General features: G+C 43.8%; 1 protein-coding gene across 3 annotated transcripts in view; it reads right to left on the reverse strand.

Annotated features, from left to right (window-relative positions):
* The window catches only part of cdh7a (cadherin 7a), a 118322-nt gene that overhangs the window by 26468 nt on the left and 66133 nt on the right, over positions 1-25721 (reverse strand). For all 3 annotated transcript variants that reach the window (XM_030399059.1, XM_030399062.1, XM_030399061.1), the window contains exons 5-9: positions 15271-15438; positions 13201-13388; positions 9412-9665; positions 7156-7292; positions 4811-4932 (exon numbers count right to left, since the gene is read on the reverse strand). In XM_030399059.1, coding sequence (XP_030254919.1) covers positions 4811-4932; positions 7156-7292; positions 9412-9665; positions 13201-13388; positions 15271-15438 — 869 coding nt within the window. The remainder of the gene's footprint in view (positions 1-4810; positions 4933-7155; positions 7293-9411; positions 9666-13200; positions 13389-15270; positions 15439-25721) is intronic.

Consider the following 25721-nt stretch of genomic DNA (forward strand, 5'->3'; position numbering starts at 1 on the left):
CAGGGGGTTGGTGGGGCGCGCACATCTGACAGGTTACAAGTCCACCCGGTCCGTCTGCTAACAGACAGCCGACACCTCGTTGTAATTCAAGCGGTGTTTCCGCATTCAAATGTCAACCTCTCTCCTTCCCTTTTCGCTCTGTATGTGTTTTTTGGGTGTAAATTTCATCATGAAATTTACATTTCTCGCCTGCCGCCCCCCCCCGCTGAGGACGCCACGTCAGAGCTGGTTAAACAGGACGGATCTATTTAGACCAGCCTGGAATTAGGAACTGACGTGGAAAAATAACTTAATTCGCTCATTAATGAAGTGAAGGACACGACAAAGCACACGGAAGCAAACAGATATTCATGTTTATCATGAGAATGTTGCGAGTGACTTTCAGATCATTTTTAACATTAACAACATGATTTCTTTTTCGTATTTGATCACGTAAAAAAAGAAAAATCATTTAATAATCACATTTTCTTATGACCTGTTACACATTTGCATCATATTGACCATTTCGCGATTTGCACGAAGGCAATCGTAGAATTTTTCTGGCGAACCAAATTGTTGTCTGTGTCTCTCTCTGTGGTTTAGGAAAAAAAACACAAAGAACTTTTTGCCGCGAGGAAGTGGTGAATTTCAGCCTGTTGTGTAAAATGAGTATCACAAAAAACAAACGTTTGAGCCTTCCAGAAAAGAAAAAACACATTCTCTGACCAGAAAAGAAATCAACTGAATTTTTTTTTTCCACTCGGATTTACGCATGACAAAAATAAAAATAAAAAACTGAAAAAAAAAGAAATTCTCCAGAAAAATATTTTTTAAAAATGTAAAAATTCACTCAATTTAAAACGATTTGTTTTCCTCCTGAATTTATTTGTTTTCACGGATGAAAAAACCTCAGGAACATAGACAAAATGCCCTGGCAAAACTTTTTTTTTCCCCCGACAGTTTTGATCAGACCTTCTGAAAATGGATCACCAGAAATAAATAAACAAGTAAATAAATAAATATGTAAATAAATAAATCCTCACCTGCTCCTCAGCGCTTCTGTATCTTTTCACATAAAGATGTGTGCTGTTTTTTGAACACTTCACCTATGAAACTAGAATTACCACCTCCCGGCTGTTTGCCTCCACGTACCCGTCGAGATGCCGTTTTGGATTCATATCTGTCCAGACTCATATAATGCAGCCGCGGCGATGAAGGCTTTCAAGGAATTTAATAAAAGGTATTGCGTGTCATCATTCGGCTCTCTTTACATGTGCGGTTCAAGGGAACAATTTCCAGCGAGGAAACACGCCGCCTTTACTTAAAGGCTATTTTTGCTGTTAAGTACAGAGGACTGATGGAGAGCGTTGCCTCGTGGTGCAACAACAATCACCTCAAACTCAATTACAGCTTGTGGTTGGACTACCGCTGAATGTCTACAAGTGAGTAGGAGCACTGGAAGAAACAATAGAGTCCAATAAAGCTGATTGTGGTTGAGACATGGAGGCTTCACACATGTTCAACCCAGCGGCTCAGAGGATCTACACTCAATTGTGGCGTTGTGGTTTGTCAGTTTAGATGTTTCCTGTTTTATTTTGTAGGAGTTACCATCATGTGTCTTGTTATGACTGTCCGCTTCCTGTCTTTGTCTTTTTCCCACGCTTTTCTCTGTACACCTGTGTTCGTATGTTCATAAGCCCTCTGATTGGTTCCTGGTGTTGTTGTGTGTGCCCTCGTGTTTTTTTTTTGTTGTTTTTATTTTTTGCAATCATGCTTGTGTTCTGTCAGCTTCTTACAAGTTTGTATTCATCTATTCGTATATTTTTTGGCTTGGCCCCACCCCGATTTTGTCAGTGACATTGCCTGCCTTTGATTTTTTAGGATCTTATGTTATTAAAGCTCCCCTTTCGACCCTTGTTGATAACCACAACATTGTTTTGTGGGGTCACGGTGGCCAGTGAGCGCCAGAATCGAACCAGTTCATCCTTGAGGTGAAGTGGTTGGTTACATATTTGAAGAAATTCCCTCCAGGAGTTCATGAGACATTGTGTTCACGAGACACATGTATGACAAAGATATGAATATCCCTTAAAACAAATCGCCCCCGGCTCTCAGAATTGATGTAACGCAGACTTTGGTTTCAATTATTCTAAATCTATCATATTTCCCCAAATGAAAACGTGAGTTTTGCTTGTGTATTTTGTGATTTACTTCCCCTCCGTGTAACAAAAGCCATCGGCATGGGTGAAAGACGACACTTTGTACCCAGTACTCAGCGATATTTGTGATAATTTCTCTGAATCGTCTTTAAAAAATCCTGCAACTGACGTCTGTCCTTGGTTCCCCCTCTCTTTACAGAGGCGCCGAAATTCATCAGCCGGAGACCCTTCGGAACATTTGACATCCGCTGAATATAAAGGAGGTAAAAAAAAGAGATTTCCACACAGCCACAAACTGCTTTAAAATGCTGACAGCGTCTTGACTATTAGCACGCTGAAACTAGCTCGTAGCTATAGCAGCTCATTTGATGGGATCCTGGATGCGGCACGTCCTCCTCGGCGGGCGGACGAGGACGGAGGCCTCCGTCGCGAGCAGCTTTACAGCACAGCGGCTCCCAGCTACACCGAGGGGGGAACCTCACAGCTCAGCTATCACTGGCATCGAGTAAGCAATCTGTCTGCTTCAGCTGAGTAATTACAGATTTGCTGTACCTTTTCCTGCTGATGATGCTGTCATGGGCCACGGCTGTTGCTATGTCCTGGGGGCCGGTTTGATTGTTGGGGAATGACTTTGTTTCGGTATTGTCATAGGCTCTGTGCTGTAATTTATCAGGCGCTCGTGGGGAGAAACGTACAAATTATGTGTTGAATCCGAAAGTGAGGGGGATATTGATGGGTGATAGATCGTCGCCGGGGATACTCTGAATTTGATATCACCGAGCAACGGCGATCATCTCATCTCGTCTGTAAGTGGAGGCATCATTAACCAAAAATAGACATCCAGCTCTGGTAGAATGCGTTCTTCAATAACGATGGCATCTAATGTAGAGGCGGTGTTTATTCCAGCAAACAGTCTGCACCCCGAGGCGAAAATGTGATTAATTAAATTAAGACCTGGCCATAATTCATGTCAAGGTGGGCGCAATTCTTTGTATTGAACTCCATTTGTGTTTTTCGCTATTTTAAGTGTGAATAAAACAAACAAGAGACAACAACAGCGGTGAACTTCACCTGTAAGGCTCCGAAATGTCACTAAGAAAATATTAATTTTATATATAAAATATAGTTTCTCATTCCTAATTCAATTATTTGCTATGTTGGTGTCCAACTTTGGACCAAGGTAGGCTGGATTCTCTATACTGAACTCCATTTGTGTTTTCGCTATTTTAAATGTGACTCAAACAAATAAAAGATAAACATAAAAAAGTTTTGTCATTTGCTATTTTGGTGTCCAACTTCACCCATCCTCAGAACAAAAATTTTACAAAGTTGGGTTGAATTATTTGCATTGAACTCTGTATTTTTCACTATTTCAAGTGTAAACGAAACAAATGAAAACCCCCCAAAACTCAACCCAGCAGCAACTTCACCTAAAACCCCAGTAAAAAAAAATGGCGGCATTGTGGTCGAGCATCGTGCTCAGAGAGCGAAAACACCAAATGCATCCATTAAATATAGTCCCTCGTTTTTTTTTTTTAATGTCAAACTACACCAACCCTCTCCAGAATCCTGATTACTGAACTCATTTATAATTTTTTTGTGTGTGTGAACAAAAGAAACAAAAGACAACACAGAAAAAACTCAACACAGCCGCAGCGCCGGGAAGCTTCACCTGCGAGGCTCCGTGACCTCGCTGCGAAACAGAGAGATGCATTGTGGTCAAGCATCATGCACACGGGGAAAAAAAAAACAAATGCACACATGAAATATAGTCCCTCACGTTTTTGGCAAATGAAATCATTTGCTATTTTAGTTCACTCTCCCGTGAGCACGGTGACAAACAGCCCCGAAATATGAATGCAAATAACATATTTAAAAGGGCCTAATAGCCATTTCCAATACAATGCATCATTCTGATCAATTGTACGTTCCCGAGTCTACACGCCTCCTTTACCCTTCGCCTCTGATTGTATTTTCCAAATGCCAAGAGCAGACGAATCGCCGCCGCGGACACACAAGTCATTTAGCGACAATGAGGCCAAATGCTAAGCAGGTGGGGGAAACGCGACGCATGGCTACAGCTTCTGCTTTCTTCCTTTCTTTTTTTTTTACTTTATTTCCTCGATCAAATCTCCAAGCTCTGAACTCTCCCAGGGTCCCCCTTTTTTTTTTTTTTTTTTTTTTTTTCGTTTTTGATATCGTGATGCATTCGCTGCCCCGCTGGCCTCCGCGGCGACCGTCTAATTACACCAGTCCTCAGAAGAGAAAGTCGGATCGCGTCAGAGCACCACTCCATCCCGGCGTGAGATATCACATTACGCCGTGATATTATTGTGGATTAAGACCACAGGCAGAGTCAAGCACCGTCATTAATTTAGTCGGCTTTGACAGTATGGGCCGAGAGTAACATCTCTAATGAACGATAACACCTTACAATACGTGCTATTAAATCTTAAGGATGTGTCTCATACTAATGATGCATTCTCCCCGGGATGACCTCGAGCTGCGAGGCGAGATATGTGCACAGCGGACTTGTTTTGAGGAACAAGAAAGGGTTTTAATGGCTTTGAGAGTCAGCGGGCTGTCTTTGTGAGTCAAACCTCAAGCTGGCGGGGAGAGAGAAAAGGGAAACGAAGCTGGGAAGCGGATGTAGGGAGGATGCTGGGTCTTACCTGTCCTGGCAAGGCGTTCTCGCAGAGGAGGGTTTCATAGTCGATGGCGAAGACCGGGGCATTATCATTTATGTCCGACACCGTGATGAGAGAGATGCCTTTTCCAATTTGGGTCGGGTCCTCTGGAGGAGAGAGAGAGGGAGAGGGAGAGAGGAGAGAGAGAGAGAGAGAGAGAGCCCCCCGTTTCATGTCAAAGTGTTCAGAAAACTTTCACTCCTGCCTTAACTTGGTGTTGATGCATTCGGCCAAATTATGGAATATTGATCTTCCTTGTGTGCTTTAATTAATCACAAAAGGAGACGGGTGGAGGATGAGGAGGGAGGGAGGGAGGGAGGGAGGGGGAGAGGCGCTGCTGTAATGAAATATGCAGCGCGCCTCCAACAGCTGGCGTCCTCACCCGCTCCGCCGTGGATGGAGCCGAGGCGACTACGCCACGACGGCTGCGTGTGCCTGGATAGCCGTCTTTGCACGCCGGTCTTCACGCCTCCGTCCCCCCCGACACACACTGATGGCTAAATGGCTGCGTCTGAGTGCAAGATGATGATTCGGCCTGGCGTGCTGGCCAACGCCGGCCACAGATGACGCGCTGACATTCGTGATGCCGGCTGATTTGATGGTGATAAAAAGGACGCGCGGGGCCTCAGGCCACGGACTTCTTGTCATTGGCGTGGTCAGCGCGGAGACGATGAAATGTGAGTGACTGGAGCTCAAATGCACAACATCCCTCAACCGCGGGGTCCCTGGACTCTTTTCAGATACAAGGAGCCCATTTACTATAAATACTGTCATCAGGCGTTCGGGGCAGTGGATTCTGTTGCCAGTCCGTGAACTCGTGGATGTTTTCGGCTGGAAACAGCGCCCGAGTGTCGCCTCGTGTCAGAAGCCGCTACCTCATGCATGAAGGGCTGTTGTGACATTTCATATGGCTATTATTATAGGCTGCCTTCTCTTTGTTGCTATATCAGGCAAGCGGTCACACTCGGGAATCAACCGAGTGCTGTGTCTGTGTGCCGTTAGATGTAAATAAAAACACATCTTTGAAGCAAAGAGTGATAAAAAAGCTTTTGAAAAAAGAAACAAAAAGCTTTTTCACTCAGTGTTCGGTGTGAAGATGTGAGGGCAGAGGAACTGCCGGGCTGACAGGCTGCTTCTCTTCTTTAACTTATAGTGATGTGACGCAGAGTTCTTGAAAGCGTGGCCCGAAAGTGTGCCGATGACTGTTGTCAATTGTGTTTGCGCGACGACGCAGGTATGGAAACGCCGTGGTGAAAAAAACAAGGCAATCACGTCCTTCGAGCCGCAGACAGCCGAACCAAAAAGAAAAAAGGAAGGCAGCACTTCTTTACATCACATTTCCATAGATCACCCGTGGGTGAGATCACCCTTAGTCAGCATCTCGTCCTCACGGTTCAGGGACACGTGGAGGTCAAAATGACCGTCCTGTGCATGAATTAACATTCCCCAAACAGCCCGACAACAACCTTATCAAGTGTGTTGTCCACGGCGCCGGAGCCTCGGAGACATTCTCGAGACGATAACAGGACGGAGAGGATCTCTGTTTTCATTCACGTCCTCGCGGTGACAGCTGAACTGACCCCTCTCTAAGCCCCAGTGGCAGATTTACTGCCTGAAATACTTATTAATTTTTAAAACAATGGCTCGCTAATCTCAAACAGAGGTAGACAGAGACATGCTTGTAATTTCTAGCCAGCGACCCCACATTTTACAAGCTGACATGGCAACTGACCACAACAGCTGTAGCTAGCTAGGTAGTTAAGCTAACGTTAGCATCATTACATGGTTGAAAACTCTGACTTTAATGTTTTCATCTTGTTTTTAACTTATAAAGGAGCAGTTAATGTACTTGACGCCTACATGCATGATAAACGATACAGCTTAAAGGCTAAAGATGCAAGCTAGCATCATAATAAACCAGCATTCACCTTGTATTGCAGTGATGAGCTAGTTGGTCCTAACATTTGTAATTTCAAGGCCGTCCTCGTTAGAAATAAACAACGTACGGTTCGACTTTGACAGCAGTTAATTACGACCCATATCTAAATGTTTCTTTTGGGGCAGCGACCTTTAGTGGCTGGAGTAATCATGACCGCAGCAAAGGAGGAAGTCAGCACAGGGAGGCCGCCGGGGGATAGATGGTAAGATAACACTGTTTAATCCTTTTTGCTCTTGTTTGACCAAACTCTAAGAACACTACTACTTGTAGAGAAATCCAAGGCTTGACAAATCTGCCGAGCTTGGTCAGGTTTGCTGCTGCTTGGGGAAGGAGCTCAGCTAAGGTAAACTCTGACTGAGATTATGAGATCGTGTGCCTGGAGCGAACTTACGGCTCTCCATGGCGAAGATGGTGAGGTTGTGGACCGAGTTGGCCTCTCGGTCCAGAGACTTGGCCGTGCTGATGACCCCACTCATAGCGTCCACGTTGAAGAAGCGCTCCAAGTCGGTGTTCCTGTCGATGGAGTACCTGGACAAAAAAAACAAAAAACACCCACACAACGGACATTAAAAACTGCTTTAAGATAGAGGTATTGATTTGACATTTTACAGTTTCTCCGACTTGTACGAAGAGATTATGAAGCCGCGGCGCAACAATCACACGAGATGTTCGATTAAAAACTGAAAGAAATCAAACAATCAATGAATCGTGGTTCACCCCACCTTTAGGGCGTCTAAGAAGTGTAATTAAATCTAAAGTCCAGACGTAGTTTAAATTCAGAAATGCGGCAGAAACAATAGCGCGACTGCAATGAAACCCTATTAAATTTGGATAATATTGAAGGCTGTCTACATGTCCCTCAGCACACAACACTCATCCGACCCCCTTTCAACACACAGCAACTCATATTTCTGGAGAAAATTACAACTTCAATTAGCCTACATCCAAAGGGTATTATTGCGATGTAATTTGACTCTTGTGGCTGCATTAGTTCCACAATAATTTTAATTTCGACAGATGTAGTGAAATATATTGCAGGCGCTGATAACAGTCGCAGGAGCAAAAAGAGGCAATTTACAGCCACAATGTGGAGTAATTTGATTTTCTGATTAAGATTACTAACAATCCTAACAGGCCGAGCATGAATACCATACAATATTCATTCAATTAATGCAGAATGGGTGGGTATCTCCGGAGTGACACCGCGCAGACTGGCGATGCGAGTGCTTGTTTTTGAGCCGTAAATGCCACGGCACAAGTGTCGAGCCTTGACCCTCCTGCAGGAATGCCCTTCTCTTGTTCAAGATGGCATTTCAGTTTTTGCGAATGCTGCACTCCTCAGCCCTCTCACCATCTGGCAGTGTCTTTGTGACAGCCACGCAGGGACATTTCGAGGGCCTACGGATTCCGCGTCTATAGATAACGTGGGGGGGGGGAGCCGAATGGATTAACCTGTTTATTGACAAATCGGTCTTCTTAACTTGAACTTTACTCCTGGGTTTTATTTTATAAACAGCTCTGGAGGGTTTTCTGAATTAAAGTGAATTCTTACTGATATTTTGAAATGACTGGGAGATTAAAAGAGGCTGTTCAGACGTTCAAACATCCGTCCTGAGAGATCCGACCACAGACAGCTCTAAGCAAAGGTGCGAACACGAACGAGACGCATTGAGAACACATTTTGAGATCCGATCCCTCAGAGGCGGTCTTGCTAAATTCTTTTAGCAGTGTTTACACACAGTACGTGTGTCCTGTCCACACTGAAGGACTGGCTACTCGACTGACGTCCTCCAGACAACAGCCACGATGGATTACACACAACCTGGTTTCCGTAGGCTCTCTCAACCTGTCCATATTAGTAGCAGATGTTTGGGGCCTTGAACATTGAACTAATATCCACAATATCCCCAGGCTCCCTAAACAAATCGCCCGATTGTAAGAGTTGTTGAGAGAGGAGAACCCGAACAAATCTTGCAAAATAGCGACAGCAAATTCTAAATCATTCATCCCTTCTTTGGCACAGGGAGCCGCTTCGACGCCCGTATAGAAAGTCCTCAGACTCGTTGTTTACTTTGGGGAAGTTTAAAAGATTTTGGGAGGAAATAGCTGTGGGAAATTAAAAATTATTCATGCCTTCTTGCCAATTCAGCATTAGATAAAACACATGAAGTTTCTCATCTTGTAAAAAAGTGTTGGTTTGCATTTTTTTTCAATGTCTAAAGTGCGTCTGCCTGCCAACATTTAGCAGTTTAACACTAAACGTAGACAGTAAACATGTCAAATTTTACGAAAGCTGTACACAATACAAAATGTAGGCAACTGCTTTGACACCTGTGTAGTCCCCAGGCTTCCTTTTAAAAATCTCTCAGTTTGGTGAGTTGTTGAGTTTAGAGAAACTATAAACTTTGTGAAACACCATTGACGACAAATTTGAAACCATTTGGGCCTTCTTGTGAATTCGGCAATCATTATACGTGAAGATATTTCTTTCTTTAGGTAAAAAAATGTATCTATGTGTTCCAATAATATACGTGTTTATTTGAATATACCATACAGTGAAGTAAGATCTGATCACAAGAGGTGTAAACTGACTGGCTTAAAGCTGCTCACTTGTAATCAGATGCTGTCTCTCACTGCACATCATTACCTGATGCCATTGTTGGAGTTGTCTGGATCGTGGGCAGAGACTCTCCCGATCGAGGTGCCAACCCTGGCGTCTTCCGAAACAACCATCTTGCTGAGCGGCGAGGAGAAGACGGGCGGCTCGTTCACGTCTTCCACCGTCACCTTGACGGACGTCGTGTCGCTAAACGGGCCCAAGCTCAAGAAGTTGGAGTCAATATTCCTGTTTGTGGCTTCGATTCTCAGAGAGAAGCTGCTCTTTGTTTCGAAGTCTAGAGGCTAGAGGAGACAGACAAGGAACAACACATGAGCAGATGTGAGAGATGTTCGCTTTACTTGTCAAAAGAAGAGACGTCGGGGGTTCGAAGTGGCAGCAAATGTTCAGATCTCGGCCGGGAAGACTTCACAAGCGGCGGTGGCTCCATAAGTCAGTGAAGGGTAAAAGAACAGAACACATTTGTCTTTCTTCTGTAAATCATTCATACAGTGCTGAGGTATTGATCCCAATTAAAGATGTTGACTGTAAAGACCCATTACAATTTAACACGGAGTCATATTTAAACAAAGCCATCTGCTGATGGATTATGGTTACTTTGTGCTCTGAAAGCAGTAATATTGATTTGGAGGGAGCCAAACGCCGCCGTGAAAAACATTCTCAAATGAATGCTTTTAAAACCGCTTGGCCATTTTCGTCTGGAACTCCCCGTCGCAGCACATAATATACTACAGGAGGAACATTGATTTGACACTTTCATTGTCAGCGACTCTCCCCTCTCCCTCCAACGTTGTAATTGTCTGTTTGGTGCAAAACAAACAAAGGATCAAATTGGCCCGTCTGACAAGAATCGCTTGTGTCCAACAAAAGAGCGGCGGCAATGAACTGTCACATGCATGTGGCCCCGAGGAGACCGTCTCAAGAGCTCGGAGAAAAAGCCGGAAAAATAAAAAAGCGTGAGCCGCGGTGCGTCCCGAAGTGAGGCAAGAACGTGCAACACATTTCCCCGTGGAAGCAAACAAATGGCCTTGTTACACATTTAACTTGAGAAGTTTGTATTTATGGCGATGGCGGCGGATATCAATGGCTCACACGGTGAGAGGAGTGTTAAACTGTCTCAGTGCCCTCTGTCGATCTCTGCAGTGTTGTCTGTCCGCCGCCGCGGTTCGATTAACCGCGGGATGTTTACTTCGATGAAAAGGTGTCGGAGGTAGTCGATGCTGATTTGCCATTAGTGATTATCACTTAATCAACAAGGTGCTAAAGACACTTTACACTTTAACAGGAAGGGAAAACTAGAAGACGCGGTTGTCCTCACGTCCTGCAGTGGAACGATCACACGACGCCTGCTGCTCAAAGATCTCAATTTATCAAGCAAACAGTCACAACAAGTCACAAATACGTAGTTTCATTCATTCCAGTTCCTCAAACAGCTGGACATTGTGTTTCTTAGTAAATGGTGCGTTTTTTTAGGGACTATTTTTCAATGCGGATTAATATACATGCGGCGCTCTGGTAAATATTTACAGCAGCTGGTCTATAAGGAACTCCACAGCCACAGTGCCCCCCCAGTTCATGTTAATGAAGGAATACATCACCCGGTGCAGCTGTGTGACTCATTGACAATAATGGAGCTCTGTGGCGCAGAGGAATAACCATATCAGCCTTCAGCTACAGAGGAAGCACCTGTTAGTGAGATCACTCCACCGGCTGGTTTAGGCCTTCATTTAACGGGAAAGACCGTTTGTTTCAGTGTCGGACAATGAAAAGGTCGTCACAGTGAGCGCTTAAATCCGAGTGTTGGCCGCACATTTTGTTCTGCGGTGTGATAATGTGTTAAATGATCAAAAGGTTGCAGTTAATATTTATGCAAAACACTAATATGTCCATACGTATGCATCAGAGGCTGTGTAGCATATTGACATTTGTATGAAATGGATATCGGACCTTCACATCGGAGGGTGACGGGGGCGGAGGTGGAGTTACAGGCGACCAGCTGAAGTCGCTTTTCTTTGTGTGTGTGAGCATAACACCACATATTTTTGAAATAAGGAGAACTCTGAACAATTTCCAGCCCCGTTTGAGACAAAAATATATTTTTGATGAGGGAACCAGGGCTTCTGAACATCCGTAAGCGTTAAACGATACGTCTGTTTGTTTGTTTGTTTTTTTACCTCCAGTCATGTTCGTGGCGACCAGGGCATGTGAGTGGAGCGGAGCGCGGAGCGAGCGGGGAGCGGAGCATGCGAAATACAGTCGGAGCACAGAGCGGGTTTTAATCCAAAGGCCAGAGCGATGGTTTCGTTTCGCTCCAGTTCCGTTCCGATACCGCTCTCCACGAGTCTAGGGCATGCACAAGTCCACACAGACTCACGTGTGCCATCAGACATCAGAGGTCATTCGTTTGTAAAAGTTTGTAAAATATTTCGAAAAGCAAGCAGACAGGTCATATAGGTGCAACGTCAGGAATTGCTCCCTCTTTTAAATTTGAGCAAGTGTGGAGCAAATGAAATTTTAGGTGAGCGGAGAGCGGTCTTTGAGCAGAGCTGTCTGGCCTTTAGTTGAAAAGAAAGGTAGGACAACTTCGGTCATTTGGAGACATTTTGGCTTCAAATCGTCGGACGTGGAGCAGAAGGAGATTGTTTGCAAAGTCTGTCACACCGTCGTGTCTGCACCCCAGGGCAACATGACAAATGTATTTAACCATAGTGGTCTATGACAAAGTATTGAAGGAGCAAAAGACCCAAAAAAGTGCAAGAGCGTGAACTTCAGCTACAGCCACCGCCACCGCAACACAGTCCTCCATTGACGACACTCTTTACAATGTCGCTCCATATCCCACCGGCTCCCGGCGACAGCGAGAGATAACGGAGGCTGTGACATTCATGCTAGCTGAGGACATGTGCCCTATCAGTACAGTTAGCAACACAGGCTTCAAGACACTGGTCAAGATGTTGGACAAGCGGTACGTGTTGCCATCACGCAAACATACAAATATTATTATCAGTACTGTTTTACTTGTTACTAATCTATCTGGTTGTTTTTCTAAAAGTTCTGGTATAATTTATTTATTATTATTTATTTTTTTTAAATATATTTTTATTTCTCAAGAGAAAATCATTCAAGTAGTACAAACATACTGATAGTCGGCTAACAGGTTACAATTTTCTTTTGAGCAGTGTTCCCATCCCCCCACCCTTAAAGGGATAGACCTACAAACACACAAACATGAAAGTACAAATATGAGTATAAATGAGTATAAATGAATGGGAAAGAGAAAAAAAAATAAATCAATCAATAAATAAAAAAATAAATATATATATATATATATATATAAAATAAAATAATCTGGTATAATTTTGAGCGATGGAGCGTAGGAGCGAACACCCACGTAAGCGGGGAGCGGAAGTTCTCGCCGCTCAGCTCCGCTCACATGCTCTGGTGGCGACCAAACCGCGACCTTTTCTGAATCCTAACCAGAGCCTAAGCAGAGCGTTATGACAACAGAGAGAACTGAACCTAAAGAAATGTAAAGTTTTGACTTATGTGTGGTTTTTGCAGAAATGTACTTGAATAAATAAACACATCAGGTTTTCACAGTTAGAGCTGGCAGTTACTATAAAGGAAAGTCTTGCTCGTTGAGTACTTGACGACAGAAAAATGAATGCACAGAGTTGTCTGTGGATTTATACCCGTCCAATATATTCATAGCTACACCAGCTGCTCAAGTACACTTAATGTTGCTATTTCTGTCTCACTGATTTTCAGGAGATGAGCTGCAGTACCATTTATGGACAGAGAGTCTGAATTAAGCATCACCTTCAGGAGGATGATGATCCCGTCTTGCGTCTCCTCGTCTGTGGTGATGTTGAACATCCCGGGCCCGTCGCCGTCCATGATCCTGAAGTCCATCTCCGCATTGGAGCCTATATCCGCATCGGCCGCTTTGATTCTGGCCACGACGGACTGCAAGGGCAGCGACTCCGGCACTGTGTACTGATAGTTCTCTGGGAAAAAGAGGAAGGACAGGAGGGGCGGAAAAAAAAAGGTTGGACGCGCTTCTTTCACCAGCAGCTCACCTTCAAGCAGCTCAGTTTTTTTTTGTCGTGCCCCTTCAGCTTTGATTCGGCCGTGTCACTCCTGAATAAATTCATGTTGCATAACACGGACAGGCAGCAGCAGTGATGTACATAACAATACATTTTTTTAAAGAAAGCACTTTGCTTTAACTTCACGCAGCAGCAGAAGCAGTGGAAACGGCAACAGGAACGTAAAATATGCAATTAAGAAGGCAAAGACTAATTTGTTGTCAGATTTCAGCAAATTTTACAGCCAGGAGAATATATTCAACTCTGCCTGGATGTGAAGGGTTATCCATTGGACCAAAAACAGAGAAAATAAAGAGAAGAAGAAGAAGAAAACGACGAGTCGGGCTTCGATTCCTTTACTACCTTTCACAGGATGAAATGTCCACTTGAAGAATCTATTACCGCCGAATTCTCCATTGTGTTCCCTGCGCTTTTTGTCTGACCCCTCGGATTTAAAGCACTCTTATAAGAATAAAGCAGGGAATCATATTCATAATCATAATCTCTCCAATCACCATGGCAGAGCTCATTACCAAAACCTTTTCTGTGTTCCTCACAGTGTCTCCCTCTTGCCACCGTCTAAATGCTAATCTGCCTGACATTGTTTGCCGCCATGTAATCTTTATAATGGCTTTTTAATTTGCCGTGGAATAGCAGCTCTTTAAAAGACCAAAGAATTGCTTTCCTCCCTCTCCGTTTTTTTTTTTTTTGCCCCTGCACCTTCCTCTTTTCCCTTTCTCGGCACACCTCCCCCCGCAAGCCTGTCCTCTCATGCAGCTAACCTTGGCTTCTTCTAGCTATAGCTCCTGACTCTATCAGCTCTGATGCTCCATAATGGTCTATCGATTCTGACCCATGACCCTGAGAGTGCGACAGCGGGAGCAAAAAACTCCCCCCAAACTCCTCCAAAGTCTCTTTCTTCTCAGCGTGACAGCACTGGGTTAAAACGCCATTGATGACTTGTTGTGCAAACTCGAACCCTTCTTTTCCCCCCAGGGGCCGGCAAATTGACTCTGCTCCACAGCAGTCTCGCGGTGAGAGCACCGGCCAGACATTGGTCGGGCTATCAGCAGTAAACCGATTGCCGGGCGCTTCGGATTATCATGAGAAGCAGTGCATGCCTTTGAATCCCAAAGCTCGGCCTGGAACCCATTAGCAACCCGTGAAATAGGCTGACAACAAAAAAACGGAGCCTGATTGATCCTGGTGTCCAACGCCAAAGCATTCCCCGAGCTCTGATGAAGAGTAAAGCAGGGAGCTGCACACCTTGCAGGAAGGCGTTTGTTAAAAAAAAAAAAAAAAAAAGTCAAAATGTTTGCTGAAAATACAAATGTAAGGAAGTCAGAGAGATAAATCGAGAATGGGGGCAAGGAAGGCCGTTAACGCAACCTTAGAAAATGGACGGGATAAAGTTTAATGATGAGGATATAATGACAGTGTTTGTCTTCGGAGATCTCTGAGTACTTCCTGCTCAATGAAAAATAATTCCTAGTGTTGTTAGTAATAGAGTAAAATGAAATGTCTTTTTATGGGCGGATTAACAGCCCCGTCTTTTTGTACTGCTGCATTCATGGCATACAATATGGAGTATGCCCTCATTGGGTTCATGGAGTTCAAGTGGTTTTCTAGTGATAATAGATTTTTAAACCCCCCATTCAACTGGAACAAAACGCATGCAAGTGAAGCGAAGAGCCGGAGGTTTTATTTCTGATTGCTGAGTCGCTGTTCAGAACATGCCGTGTACAGTACACGACGACCTCGATCGATGCTGTAGAGGCAGACCGGGAACGAGGAGTCTTACTGTGAGTGAACCGAGGCGGGTTGTCATTGACATCGGTTAGTGTGACGGTGACGGAGGTGGTGCCGGAGAGGCCGCCCATCTGGCCGACCATGTCTTTGGCCTGGATGACGAGAACATACTGGTCCCTCGTCTCCCGGTCCATGTTGGGGAGGGCTGTTCTGATGACACCTGAGGAGAGAGAGGGAGGGAGGGAAAGAAGCTCTCAGTCAGACATACTGTTCCCACAGATTCACTCAAGAACCCGTCCATCAACAGATTGGAGCTGATATTAAACAGGATGTAACACTAAATATAAGTAGATAGCCGACAATAATGGTTTCATGGTTTATTCAGTCAAGTTGGCATTTGTACTATAATTACAGCTAAAACTGGACGCTTCTATTGTATTCCATTTATCAAATACCAGCCGAGAACTGCAACTGTTTAACATAGTTTTAGCTAAAAACGTATCCATTAGCTAACTATATATACGTATCTTTTAAATAATTATTCCAACTGTTGATGTTAATCTTAATCATTTATGTATTCAACCTTTTATCTATTCCTTTTAGCAAACTGCTACACCTGTTTAGGCCTCTTGCTACTTCACCTGTGTTTCCGCAGCTGGCCTATTTATCTGAACTGTTAAATTGCTACCTACCTTATATGTTTACACTTATTATTACTGTTAGCTATATGACCTGTTTGTTCATCTATCCACAGTGAAGATCTCTGCTTTAAGCCAAGTGAAGAAAATATGTTTCATGAATGTTATTTTCATCCGTATTTTGATATATTTCTCCTTCCTTCAGCAGGATTGACAGTTGTCAAAAACTACAGCGCTTTAAATGTCTCCAGTTCTTGTTTGTTTTTGTAGAAAAGCATCAAAAGCACCCCAAAAAAAAAAGAAAGTGACAAAAAGACAAAATTACACATCAAGCCCTCAAATTATTTTAACTACTGGTTGACAAGTACAACACTCAAGTACTGGAAGGATTCATGTGGAAATGGCTTTTTCTAAAGATGAATTCTGACTGCGGAAAGTTGTTCACTTCAAGTCTTCAAGCAGTAATTATAAGAAAACATGACTGGAGGTTAATGTGGGATGCCCATAATGGCTGGTTGCTTGTTTACACAACAGCGATGAATCTCGACTCTTATGTGCCCTAAAACGCGCTGTCACTCCAGACAGTTTAGCCGTCTGACATGTGACGAGATTAAGACGTCGTCGGGAAAAAAAAGTGAGCACATGCGAGGGGACATTTTCGCCGCCAGGGGAGGCATTATCTGTCTGTCCCCCTGTCACGATTGATCTCTATCAGAAAAGGATCAGAGATGTGACAACACTGGCATCAAATGACTGGCATTTGTCTGTAGTTGCCTGTTTGCACCTTTCGCCGACGTTCAGCCGAGATGTGGTGCAACATGCACAAAATACAAAAAACACAGAAATCGTTTTCATTAATGACATTTTTCCAATCTCGACTTTATCTCTCGACTACAAAGATGATAATTCCGCAGAAATTAACGGCACGCATTTAAATGCAAAGGAAAAAAGTGTCCTAATCCTTCAAAAGCAATCACTGTTGCTCCCAAAGTTAATGACTTACCACACAATGTGTTTCATTCATTAAATGGCACTTATTAAAGATTCTTAGGGAACGTGGGAGATTACTCATTACGGACCCCACAAAGCCACGCGGCACACAGTCGCAGGAATAAATGAATCGTTCTGAGCCGCTTTATCGCATTCACAGTCTGATGAAGCAGATCAAAAGAGGAGGCTTCTTTGCTCGGAGTTTGGCACCTGAAGAATTCCCCCATAATCCTTTAAATTACACACAAATTTGACATGTAATTGAGGCCCACTCTCACGAGGGAGGAGAGGAAAAAAAAAACGGCTTACTTATTTGCTCACTACGTGTACGGAAGAGTTCTCAATCAGCTGCGCCCTTGACGAGGACTGTGTTGTTTTTGAGACGTGATTAGGCGACCGAGGATGTTTGCAGATTTCGCCGGCTGATTTGAAGAGGTAGATTTATACCTTTTTTTTTTTCATCCGCTCCGACTGCCGACAGACATAGTTAGTAGCTAGCTGGTGAACGTAGCGGAGTTTCGAGCGGCTTAATAAGTCAGATATTTTCCTGAGGGGTTGACGAACAGAAGAAAACATGAATAAAAACACATCTGACTCTGATAATCTTGGCCGTTTTCGCTTGGTCTTCACTCCCTTCATTTACCGCCTCATGGCGCATTCACCACATGTTTGGCCTAAGCATGCCTGAGGCCTATACATGTATTTTCCAGACATGTCGATTACACAGAAATCCCATTATTTGGTATGTGAGAAGCATTTGTACAGTAATAAAGAGGCGATTTTTGCCTGCACGTCCACAAGTTTATGCTGCTTATAAGCAAAAATCTGAGTGGATATCTGAGAACGGCAGTCTGTGCATCAACACTGACACTAATATTAATATTAATAATGAAAAATGCAGGTCACAGATGTTGAAAATGCACTACAGCTCCCATCATGCTCTGGGTGATGTGAACAGGGAAGTCACACCCCTCAATGAACGCTCGATGAAACCTTCTGCCTTTTCAATACATGTTCTGTTCCCTTCGTTCCAATCAGTTGTTTGATGCTATAAAAACGTGAAGTGATGTCATGAGTTACTGCTACGCGGACTCTGGCTCCAAATGACATCACTGGCACGAGACGGTAGCGCTGGTATCTGGGATGTTTTTGTACAGAGGGAGGAATAAAGATACGTCATCCTTCCTCATAGATCTCAATGGTTTATTGGAAATTTCGATGGAGGATGGTGCAGATCTGGACAAAGGGAACAGATGCAATAATTTTTTCTCACTTTCTACTCATATTATTGCTCATTTTCAGGTACATACTTTTAGTTTTTGTGTGTCCAGCTTCTCTATTCATAGTCTGTCTGAGGATGTTCCTTTTTGGTGCCTGTCTCTTTAAGGCCCGCCTCCAAACAAGCCCGATCTGCTCTGATTGGGCAGGTCTTGCACGCTCGAGCAGGCCCCGCCCACTGTATTTTTGCACCCTGTACTGGGGGGCGTGGCTGAGGGCAGTGACTGACAGCTCGTTTAAAGACAGTTTCTGAATACGGGTGTTTATACTTAAGCAGAATATTTACACTGTTTAGCATTTAGACCTGCTTTATAATATAAAAAGACAGGAAATTCCACTTTTAACATCATGAAACGAGTGTATGTTCAACATTTCCATTCAGTTCTCAGGGAACAATGCATTGATCTTGATGAAAAAAGGTTGCTACTGAAGTCTCGGTTGAATTAAAGGTAGCTGTTGGGCCTTGGCTGAGGTTTTCTTCTGTTCTACTACGCCGCGACCATGGATGTAAATATAATAAAATATTTGACATTGAACAACAGGGAAAAAAATTAAAAAAAATATATGATTGTGAATGTAAAATATACCTCCAACAGATTTCTGATAAATCACAAACATGGATGAAGGTCCACTGGTTTGAGGACTGTGTTCTGCTATGACTGAGTTACGAGCATCACTGACGGGCGCTGTAATTTATCCGGGCGTGAAAACCGCCTTACCGCATGTCGAAGCCGACCCTCAGCCTCGCTTTATCCCTGTGCAAGTCTGGTTCTCACAAGAGTAGCGCGCACACACACACACACACACACACACACACACACACACACACACACACACTTAGTATTTGTAATTAAGCTCACTCGAGGAACAAGGGACGAAGGACAAACAAATCAAGAAAAGTGGGTCAGAAGACTTCAAGAGAGGAACGAAGAAGCCTTTTGACCGTCAGCCGCGGCCGTACTTGAAAATAAACAATTCCATTAAGTGTTTAATTTTCTCTCTCTCCGCCATCCTTTATTAATGTCATCGCAGCCCCTCCAGCTGAAAACTGTTATTGGCTGCTCTAACTAAATGGCTCAGTTAGCTAAATTATAGCGAGCCGGCCCCGCTTCTTCTCCTCCCCAAGTCGCTGCCAGCGGGCTTACAGTGGGATGACGCTGGTCAATAAAGCAATAATCTTTCTCTGTTGCTCTACAAAACATGCCATTTTCAGTCCTGAATCAAATAACGAACAGTGGGGCGCTGTCACACGGCACCGAGGGGGGGATCAGCGACTGCCTCAACGACAAAACATGTCATCTGTTTCTTTCTTATTTTATTTTTTATTTTCTATCTTATATCTGAAAGCCCTGTGCTTTTAGAATCCAGGCATCAGAAATACACCCATCTGCTCCGTTCATCCCCCTCGCATCCTTTTTTCCCTCCATCCGCCCATTCATCACTTCCCACCGTTCGCCTCTTTCCAACGGTCTAACCTGGTAGCCAATTAAAGAGCACCGCCGCTGCTCCGGGCGCCCACCGCCGTGACACCTTGTGAACCCTTGTTTACCGAGTTGCATCAGAGAGGTTACTGTCGAGCCTTCGATCCGCCGCGGCTCCCTTAATACCAGCTAGACACAAACAAAAGCGGAGGAAACTTTTTCTCTTCTCCACTTTCCCGCACCAATACAACATCATCACCACAGGGACGAAGCATCCATGTCTAGACTTGAAAGGGGGGCATCTTTAAACATTCAGGAGAAGTGGAGGCTGGATAATGGCCGGGCTGTAATAACGGCTGCAGCAGGGTGGCACCTAAAAGGTGAAATAAAGTAGAGGAAGATGTGAGGATTGTGGAGCCGGCAGTGAGACAAATAAATGATCTCACTAAGCCATAGATAGGCTTCACACACAATTGATATACTTATTTAATATCAGCTTGGTGTGTTGGAGCCTGAGAGTTATTGGCCGTGGTTAATGATGCCATGAATCCTGATTCCTAGGAGGGAAAAAAAACAGCGACATGTTTCTCCTGCCGCCTGGCCAGAAGCACACATACTTCTCACCGAGCGACACGACTAATCCACACGGCGATGTTGCGAGGCTGTTGTTTGTCTGCTGGGCGCCCCCCGCCCCCCCCCCGCCTTTCTATCTCTGTTACCCCGTGCGGCGCTGGTGTCATTCCCGGGGAGAGGCGATGATTAAAATCCTTCTGTCGCTATCACGGCGCGGCCTCGCATTGTGCCCGCGACTCCTTGCCTCCGGTGCGAGCCAGACGCATTGTAGCCGCGCATTTATCTAGCTGTCTCCACACCACTGGCGGCAGACGGGTGGGCCACGCTCCCCGCTAAAGCCCAGATACTTGACATTTGTCTTGGGAAGAGGAAATAAAAGTGCAGACTTTTTTTTTTTGTTCTTTTTTTTTTTTTTTTTTCCGGGAGGAAGCCTCTGGCTCTGCGGGCAGCTATGAGAGGTACTGATGAAGGTGATGAACACTTAAACATGAAGGGTGCAGTATGCGATTTGCAGAGAAAGCCTCGGGCGGTCCACTTACAAGGAATGGATCCTATAACACAAAAACAGGCCATACAAACAGGGAATAAAACCTCCAGCCCGGGTAGTTTATTACTGAGTGACATTCAAGCACCGGGCTCTAATCACGGGTCACCATACCGACCCGGGGCCGGGGATCCAGGAGTGTGAAAGGGGGGGTACGTGACGCCGCAGCACAAAGTGTTATTCAAACCCTTTGGTGAAGTCAAACATGTTGTAAAAGGCACAATATCCATTTATTGTGAAATGCACGGCTGAGAGGAAGTGTGCTCTCCTGTGCACGCACGCTCGCAGGTGTGTGTGTGTGTGTGTGTTTGTTTGTGATTGGAATTGAAAAATTGCATCTCCCTCTCGATATTACAGGAGGCAGCCAGATTTATATCCAGCCTTCAGCAGTAATGTTCTCGATTTAGTGCAGTCGCCACAACGAGGATCTGGTGCGGGGGAGCGACCACAGCACGTTTTAAAGAGGAGCACACGAGCCTTTAAATATCCAACAGCTGATTCTGATGTTATTCACTTATCGGACAATGTCACTATGTAGAGGAGCACACACATGGAGCTGCTCTCCTACACCTGTTTGTATTTGAAGCCTCTTTAAAGGGGCATCATGTAGATTTTGGAGAAGGAACTCAGAAACGTTTATCATGTCCATAACTGAATAAATCCAACAGAGCAGCTAGGAAAGGTGGCAGGGTCCGCCAAATACAAACGTAGTAAAACAGCATGAAATTGTGTTGTTCTTTGAGCTCAGTTGGTTTTATTCAGTTTATTCAGTCATGGAAGCGAAGAGAGTGTGATTATTTAGTTTGTTTCAGCATGAAATTCAAGATTTTTTATCTTCTCATTATATCTTTTTTCCCCCCCCAAGTATTGGTACCCAGACCCGCATCACTGTGTAGATTCAAACGTGCATCTCTTGCTTTAAAAGGACCCTGCTGATGTCTTCATTAAAGGTTGAGTCATCTCCTTCTGACCTCCGCGCTAGAACTCCGCACGTGATGATTACACAAGGGTTCGGACGTGGCCTTTTCCTTTATTTGGCTGAATCCATCTAATTAGATTCACACAAAAACGCACAAAAGCTCCGTCCGTCCAGCCTCCTCTCACCTGAGCGCCTGTCATACTCAGATGTCACAGCCGCGTCGCTGAGAGAGGCAGGCCGTGTCACATGTTAAATACCCCCTCTAGAATGTAATTAATCCTCTCATTGAGGCACCTGGCACTTCCCACTAACTAAATTCTTCTCTTGTTATTCCAGCCATTGAGGTTTTAGCGTGCGTGCACGCATGCTTAGCAGCGTTAATGTGCGCGGATAATTGTCTCTGGAGGACTTGCCATATCGCCAAGGTGTGCGGAGCTGGAGGCAGCTGTTCAAACCTCCTTGAGCCTGCCATCAATTAGAACGCGGTCCTTAACAGCAGTAGCGTTTCTCAGACGTCACCTTCAAACTAAACTCCGAGCTATCAATCAATATTTTTTGCAAAATCGCGTCTTAACCGAGCACCTTTAGGCGCAGCAACTTATGTGTTTTGCAGGCATTATGTGTTGCTTGGAAGTTATCGGAGCTATTCAGGATTAAGTACTTTTTTCCCCCCCCAAGGGCACCTTGTAGATTCAATTTGGGATTAAGGACCAGAGTAAAGAGACTTGTTAGACGAGAGAGAGCCAGGATGCTACCATCCTAACACCAGGTCACACGCATCAGCCTCCCCCCCCCACCCCTGACCATTAGCCCTGTGCCACTTAATCGCTAGTGCAGTATTGCAGCGTGGAGCTTAGAGTGTATTTCAGCGCCGGCACTTTGTCAAAGTCACCCTCCGCTATGGCCCAGGCGTGTGCCGCAAATGGGACTAATTAGTAACTCGCAAAGACAGAAGCGCAGCGCTCATCCCACAGCACTCAATCGTCGGGCTGCTGTCGAGAAGAGCCGGTTGTCTCACCCCCGGAGTGTATTCTGTAAGATACATGGTATTGACAATATGTTAAAAACTAACAGTTAACACAAACAATGTGGTCCCTTTCACAGCCAACAAAGAGGCCTGACACCACATCCAACACCCGTAACACCATTGAAACTGAGACTATGGAACTATTGAGAGAGGAAATAACGTAATTCAATACGCCGAGGAGTTTTTCCTGCTTCATGACCAGCAGCTCCGGGCAGTGAATGTTTGATGCTTCTCTACTTGTGCTACTGTTAGACAAAAGTTTTACCATGCTGCAGACATTTTCAATGGTGTTCTCACAAAAGTAAAGCAAATACTCTGTTACTGTACTTATTTTTTAAGGTATCTGTACTTTCCTGACATCTTTTGACTTTCCCCTCCCTACGTGGGAACACAAATATCTGTACTTTCTACTCATTACATTTTCAAAACAGGCACGTCAAAGCTGAATCGGTGCATATCACGCATGGCAGAAGATGAAATTACCAAAAAAAGTCCTAACAAGATGGAAACAGACCAAGATGGAGACCTGGATTTTCTTATTCTCTCACTTTGTTGCTGCTCAGGAATCGTTACCGACACAAAATGTCGGTATTTTTGTTGGCTGGGATATGAGACTCAACAATCTACTATCAGCCTGGTGCGAATCCTACTGATCCTTCTTTTAAGTTAAATAGTCTTTGAGTTATATTAACATGATGTGAGGTTCAGTTAGCTATGCACAGAAACAGTTCGTAGAAATATCCTTCAGAAGGACATTTTTTCCTTTAATACTTTAGTATATTTCAAAGCCTGTACTTTATTACTTTTGCTTGAGTGAAGACAATAAATCAGTGCTTCTTTTCCTCAAATATGTATTTGGATTTCTACTTGAGGAGATAATATTTGTACTTTTGTCACTTCTGCCTGCAAACAACAAGCTACATTTGTTATGCTTTACTTGCTCATAGTGAGAGTCATTTCTTTTTTTCCAGTGTTTGACACAGTGATTTTCTGCACCTTTTCAAGACTTTCATTTGAAGTCTTGCTCTATTGGATTATATTTTGGTTGAGTTATTTTCCCCGACACAAAGTCTGATTTGACTATCAGTTTTGGATTTGTCTCTCCCGTGGATGACGTCTCAACCAAGTGGTGCAGCAAGGACGGCTCAATTAGGTGTCAGATATTAAACCAATCACCAACAAGTTCGATAACAGATCAATCTGAGTAGTTAATTCTCTAATTCCAGTTTCCTGAATGTGAATATTTTCAGTTTCAAACCAGAGAGGTGGCTTCTTAGAAGGGTCCTGCAAATATAAATAAAGTCAAACAGTATGAAATTGTGTTGACCTTTCTGTACAGGTTGTTTTTCAGTTCATACAGGCAAGAAAATCAATCAGTGCAGATTTTTCTCTTATGATGAACTCCACATGGTGCACCTTTAAATCTAACCAAGTCAGAAATATCAGGGATTTAAACTTTGCCAGCATTAGCCACCATAAACTCCTGGCCACACCCGACCAATGACAGTCAGACTGCAGCAGCAGCACCTCTCACTGTAAAGTGCAGATTTAAAATATGACCACCTACACAAAGGAATGTATACGAGGAACATGAGGTGCCTGAGCAATGGAGCACGTAGAGAAAATGAATCCCCATTATTGACTTCGGGTAGGTGAGTTTATGGTTCTGCTTCCCCATTTAAAGAAACTTATCATCTTAAAGTATACACTTACATTTAAGCAGCATATATCAATAATCATTTACTATTTTCAGCGCCTGAGTAATACGGTGCCAAGAAATAAAAAAACCACCACCCTCTGAGTTCTTCCAGTTGAACCTTTCACTCGTCGTTTACAGCGTACTTTGACTCCCACTCATCGTTTGCCACAGCATGCTTTGACTGTCAATCGCAGAGTTTCGATCCACACAGAAGTCTGACTATTTTTTTAAGGGTGAGAAACAGGTGAGAATGCTAAAATTAGGATTGTAATGTCGCCAAAATGCCAAACCGATTTTGCAAGTCAACATTTGGTACCTTTGCCAGCCCGACCACCAAACGTGGTGATCGGACGGTGGTCTGGGACATTTGCAGATTAGGACAATCAAAATGCAACATGGTTAAGCACTAACTTAACATTGGACAGTTTGCCCAGAGGGCATTTATAATTTACCCACTTCTTACTTAACCGCTATATCCTCTTGGTGATTTTGTCCAATTACTATCAATGTCTCACTCCAGCACTACTAGCTTAATAATACATGTGAGTCCACAGATAATAGCTCAACCTGTCCAAGGGGAAAAAAAATAAATTCACCAGATATCTTAGTTATAACAAGATTGAACTAGCTAATCTAGTATTGTGTTTATATGTGTGGTATTCAGTTAAGGAACTATCTCAAACATTTAGCTTAAGATTGACTCAACAGGGACTGGAAATCGCCTCTGTAGCTAGGTCGTTATTAAGGATCGGCCTTATTTCTGGGTTAGTAAACTAGGTTTCATTACAAATATGACCATACTGATGCTAGTGAGTTTTCCAGTTATTAGTCGTACCCAATGTAGAGACAGAAATAAGTCTAGCAAAAAGATTTTCTATTTTGAGAGCTAATTGCCCCACAACACAAATTCATTGTCATTATAGGGTGTCTCTTGTTATGTTGGTAAGACTTGTATAAATGCCTCGTTCCTGACTCCGTCAATGCTGTGCCACTAATAACGGTAAAGCACACTGTCATGGTCCTAGCTTTTAGGTCTTTGTTTAGTTGAGTTTGTGTTTTATTTCATGCTTTTCTTTCCACTGCCTGTCTTTGTCTGTTTTCACGCCCTTTTTCAGTGTTTCATTCGCTCATTAGCCTTCGTGTAATTAAGTCTGTTTTCTTTTACTTAGTTAATCTGTTTTTATCCTGTGTTTCTGATTTGTACTGTCACCTCTTTAAGTACAAAGTCGATAAGGGCTAGCTAGTTTGCATGCTAACTTCTGTAGATGAACCCTGCAACATGGTACGTACTGTAGGCCTGGATGTCTTCTGTATAGCATAAAAACTGTTGTTTTTTCACATTCTGTCGATAAGTTTAGTTTATTTTTGAATATTTAAAACTAAAATCCTTCAATATTGCACCCATAAAGCTCCT

Source organism: Sparus aurata, chromosome 19 (assembly GCF_900880675.1).
Source record: "Sparus aurata chromosome 19, fSpaAur1.1, whole genome shotgun sequence".
NCBI classification, from domain to species: domain Eukaryota; kingdom Metazoa; phylum Chordata; class Actinopteri; order Spariformes; family Sparidae; genus Sparus; species Sparus aurata.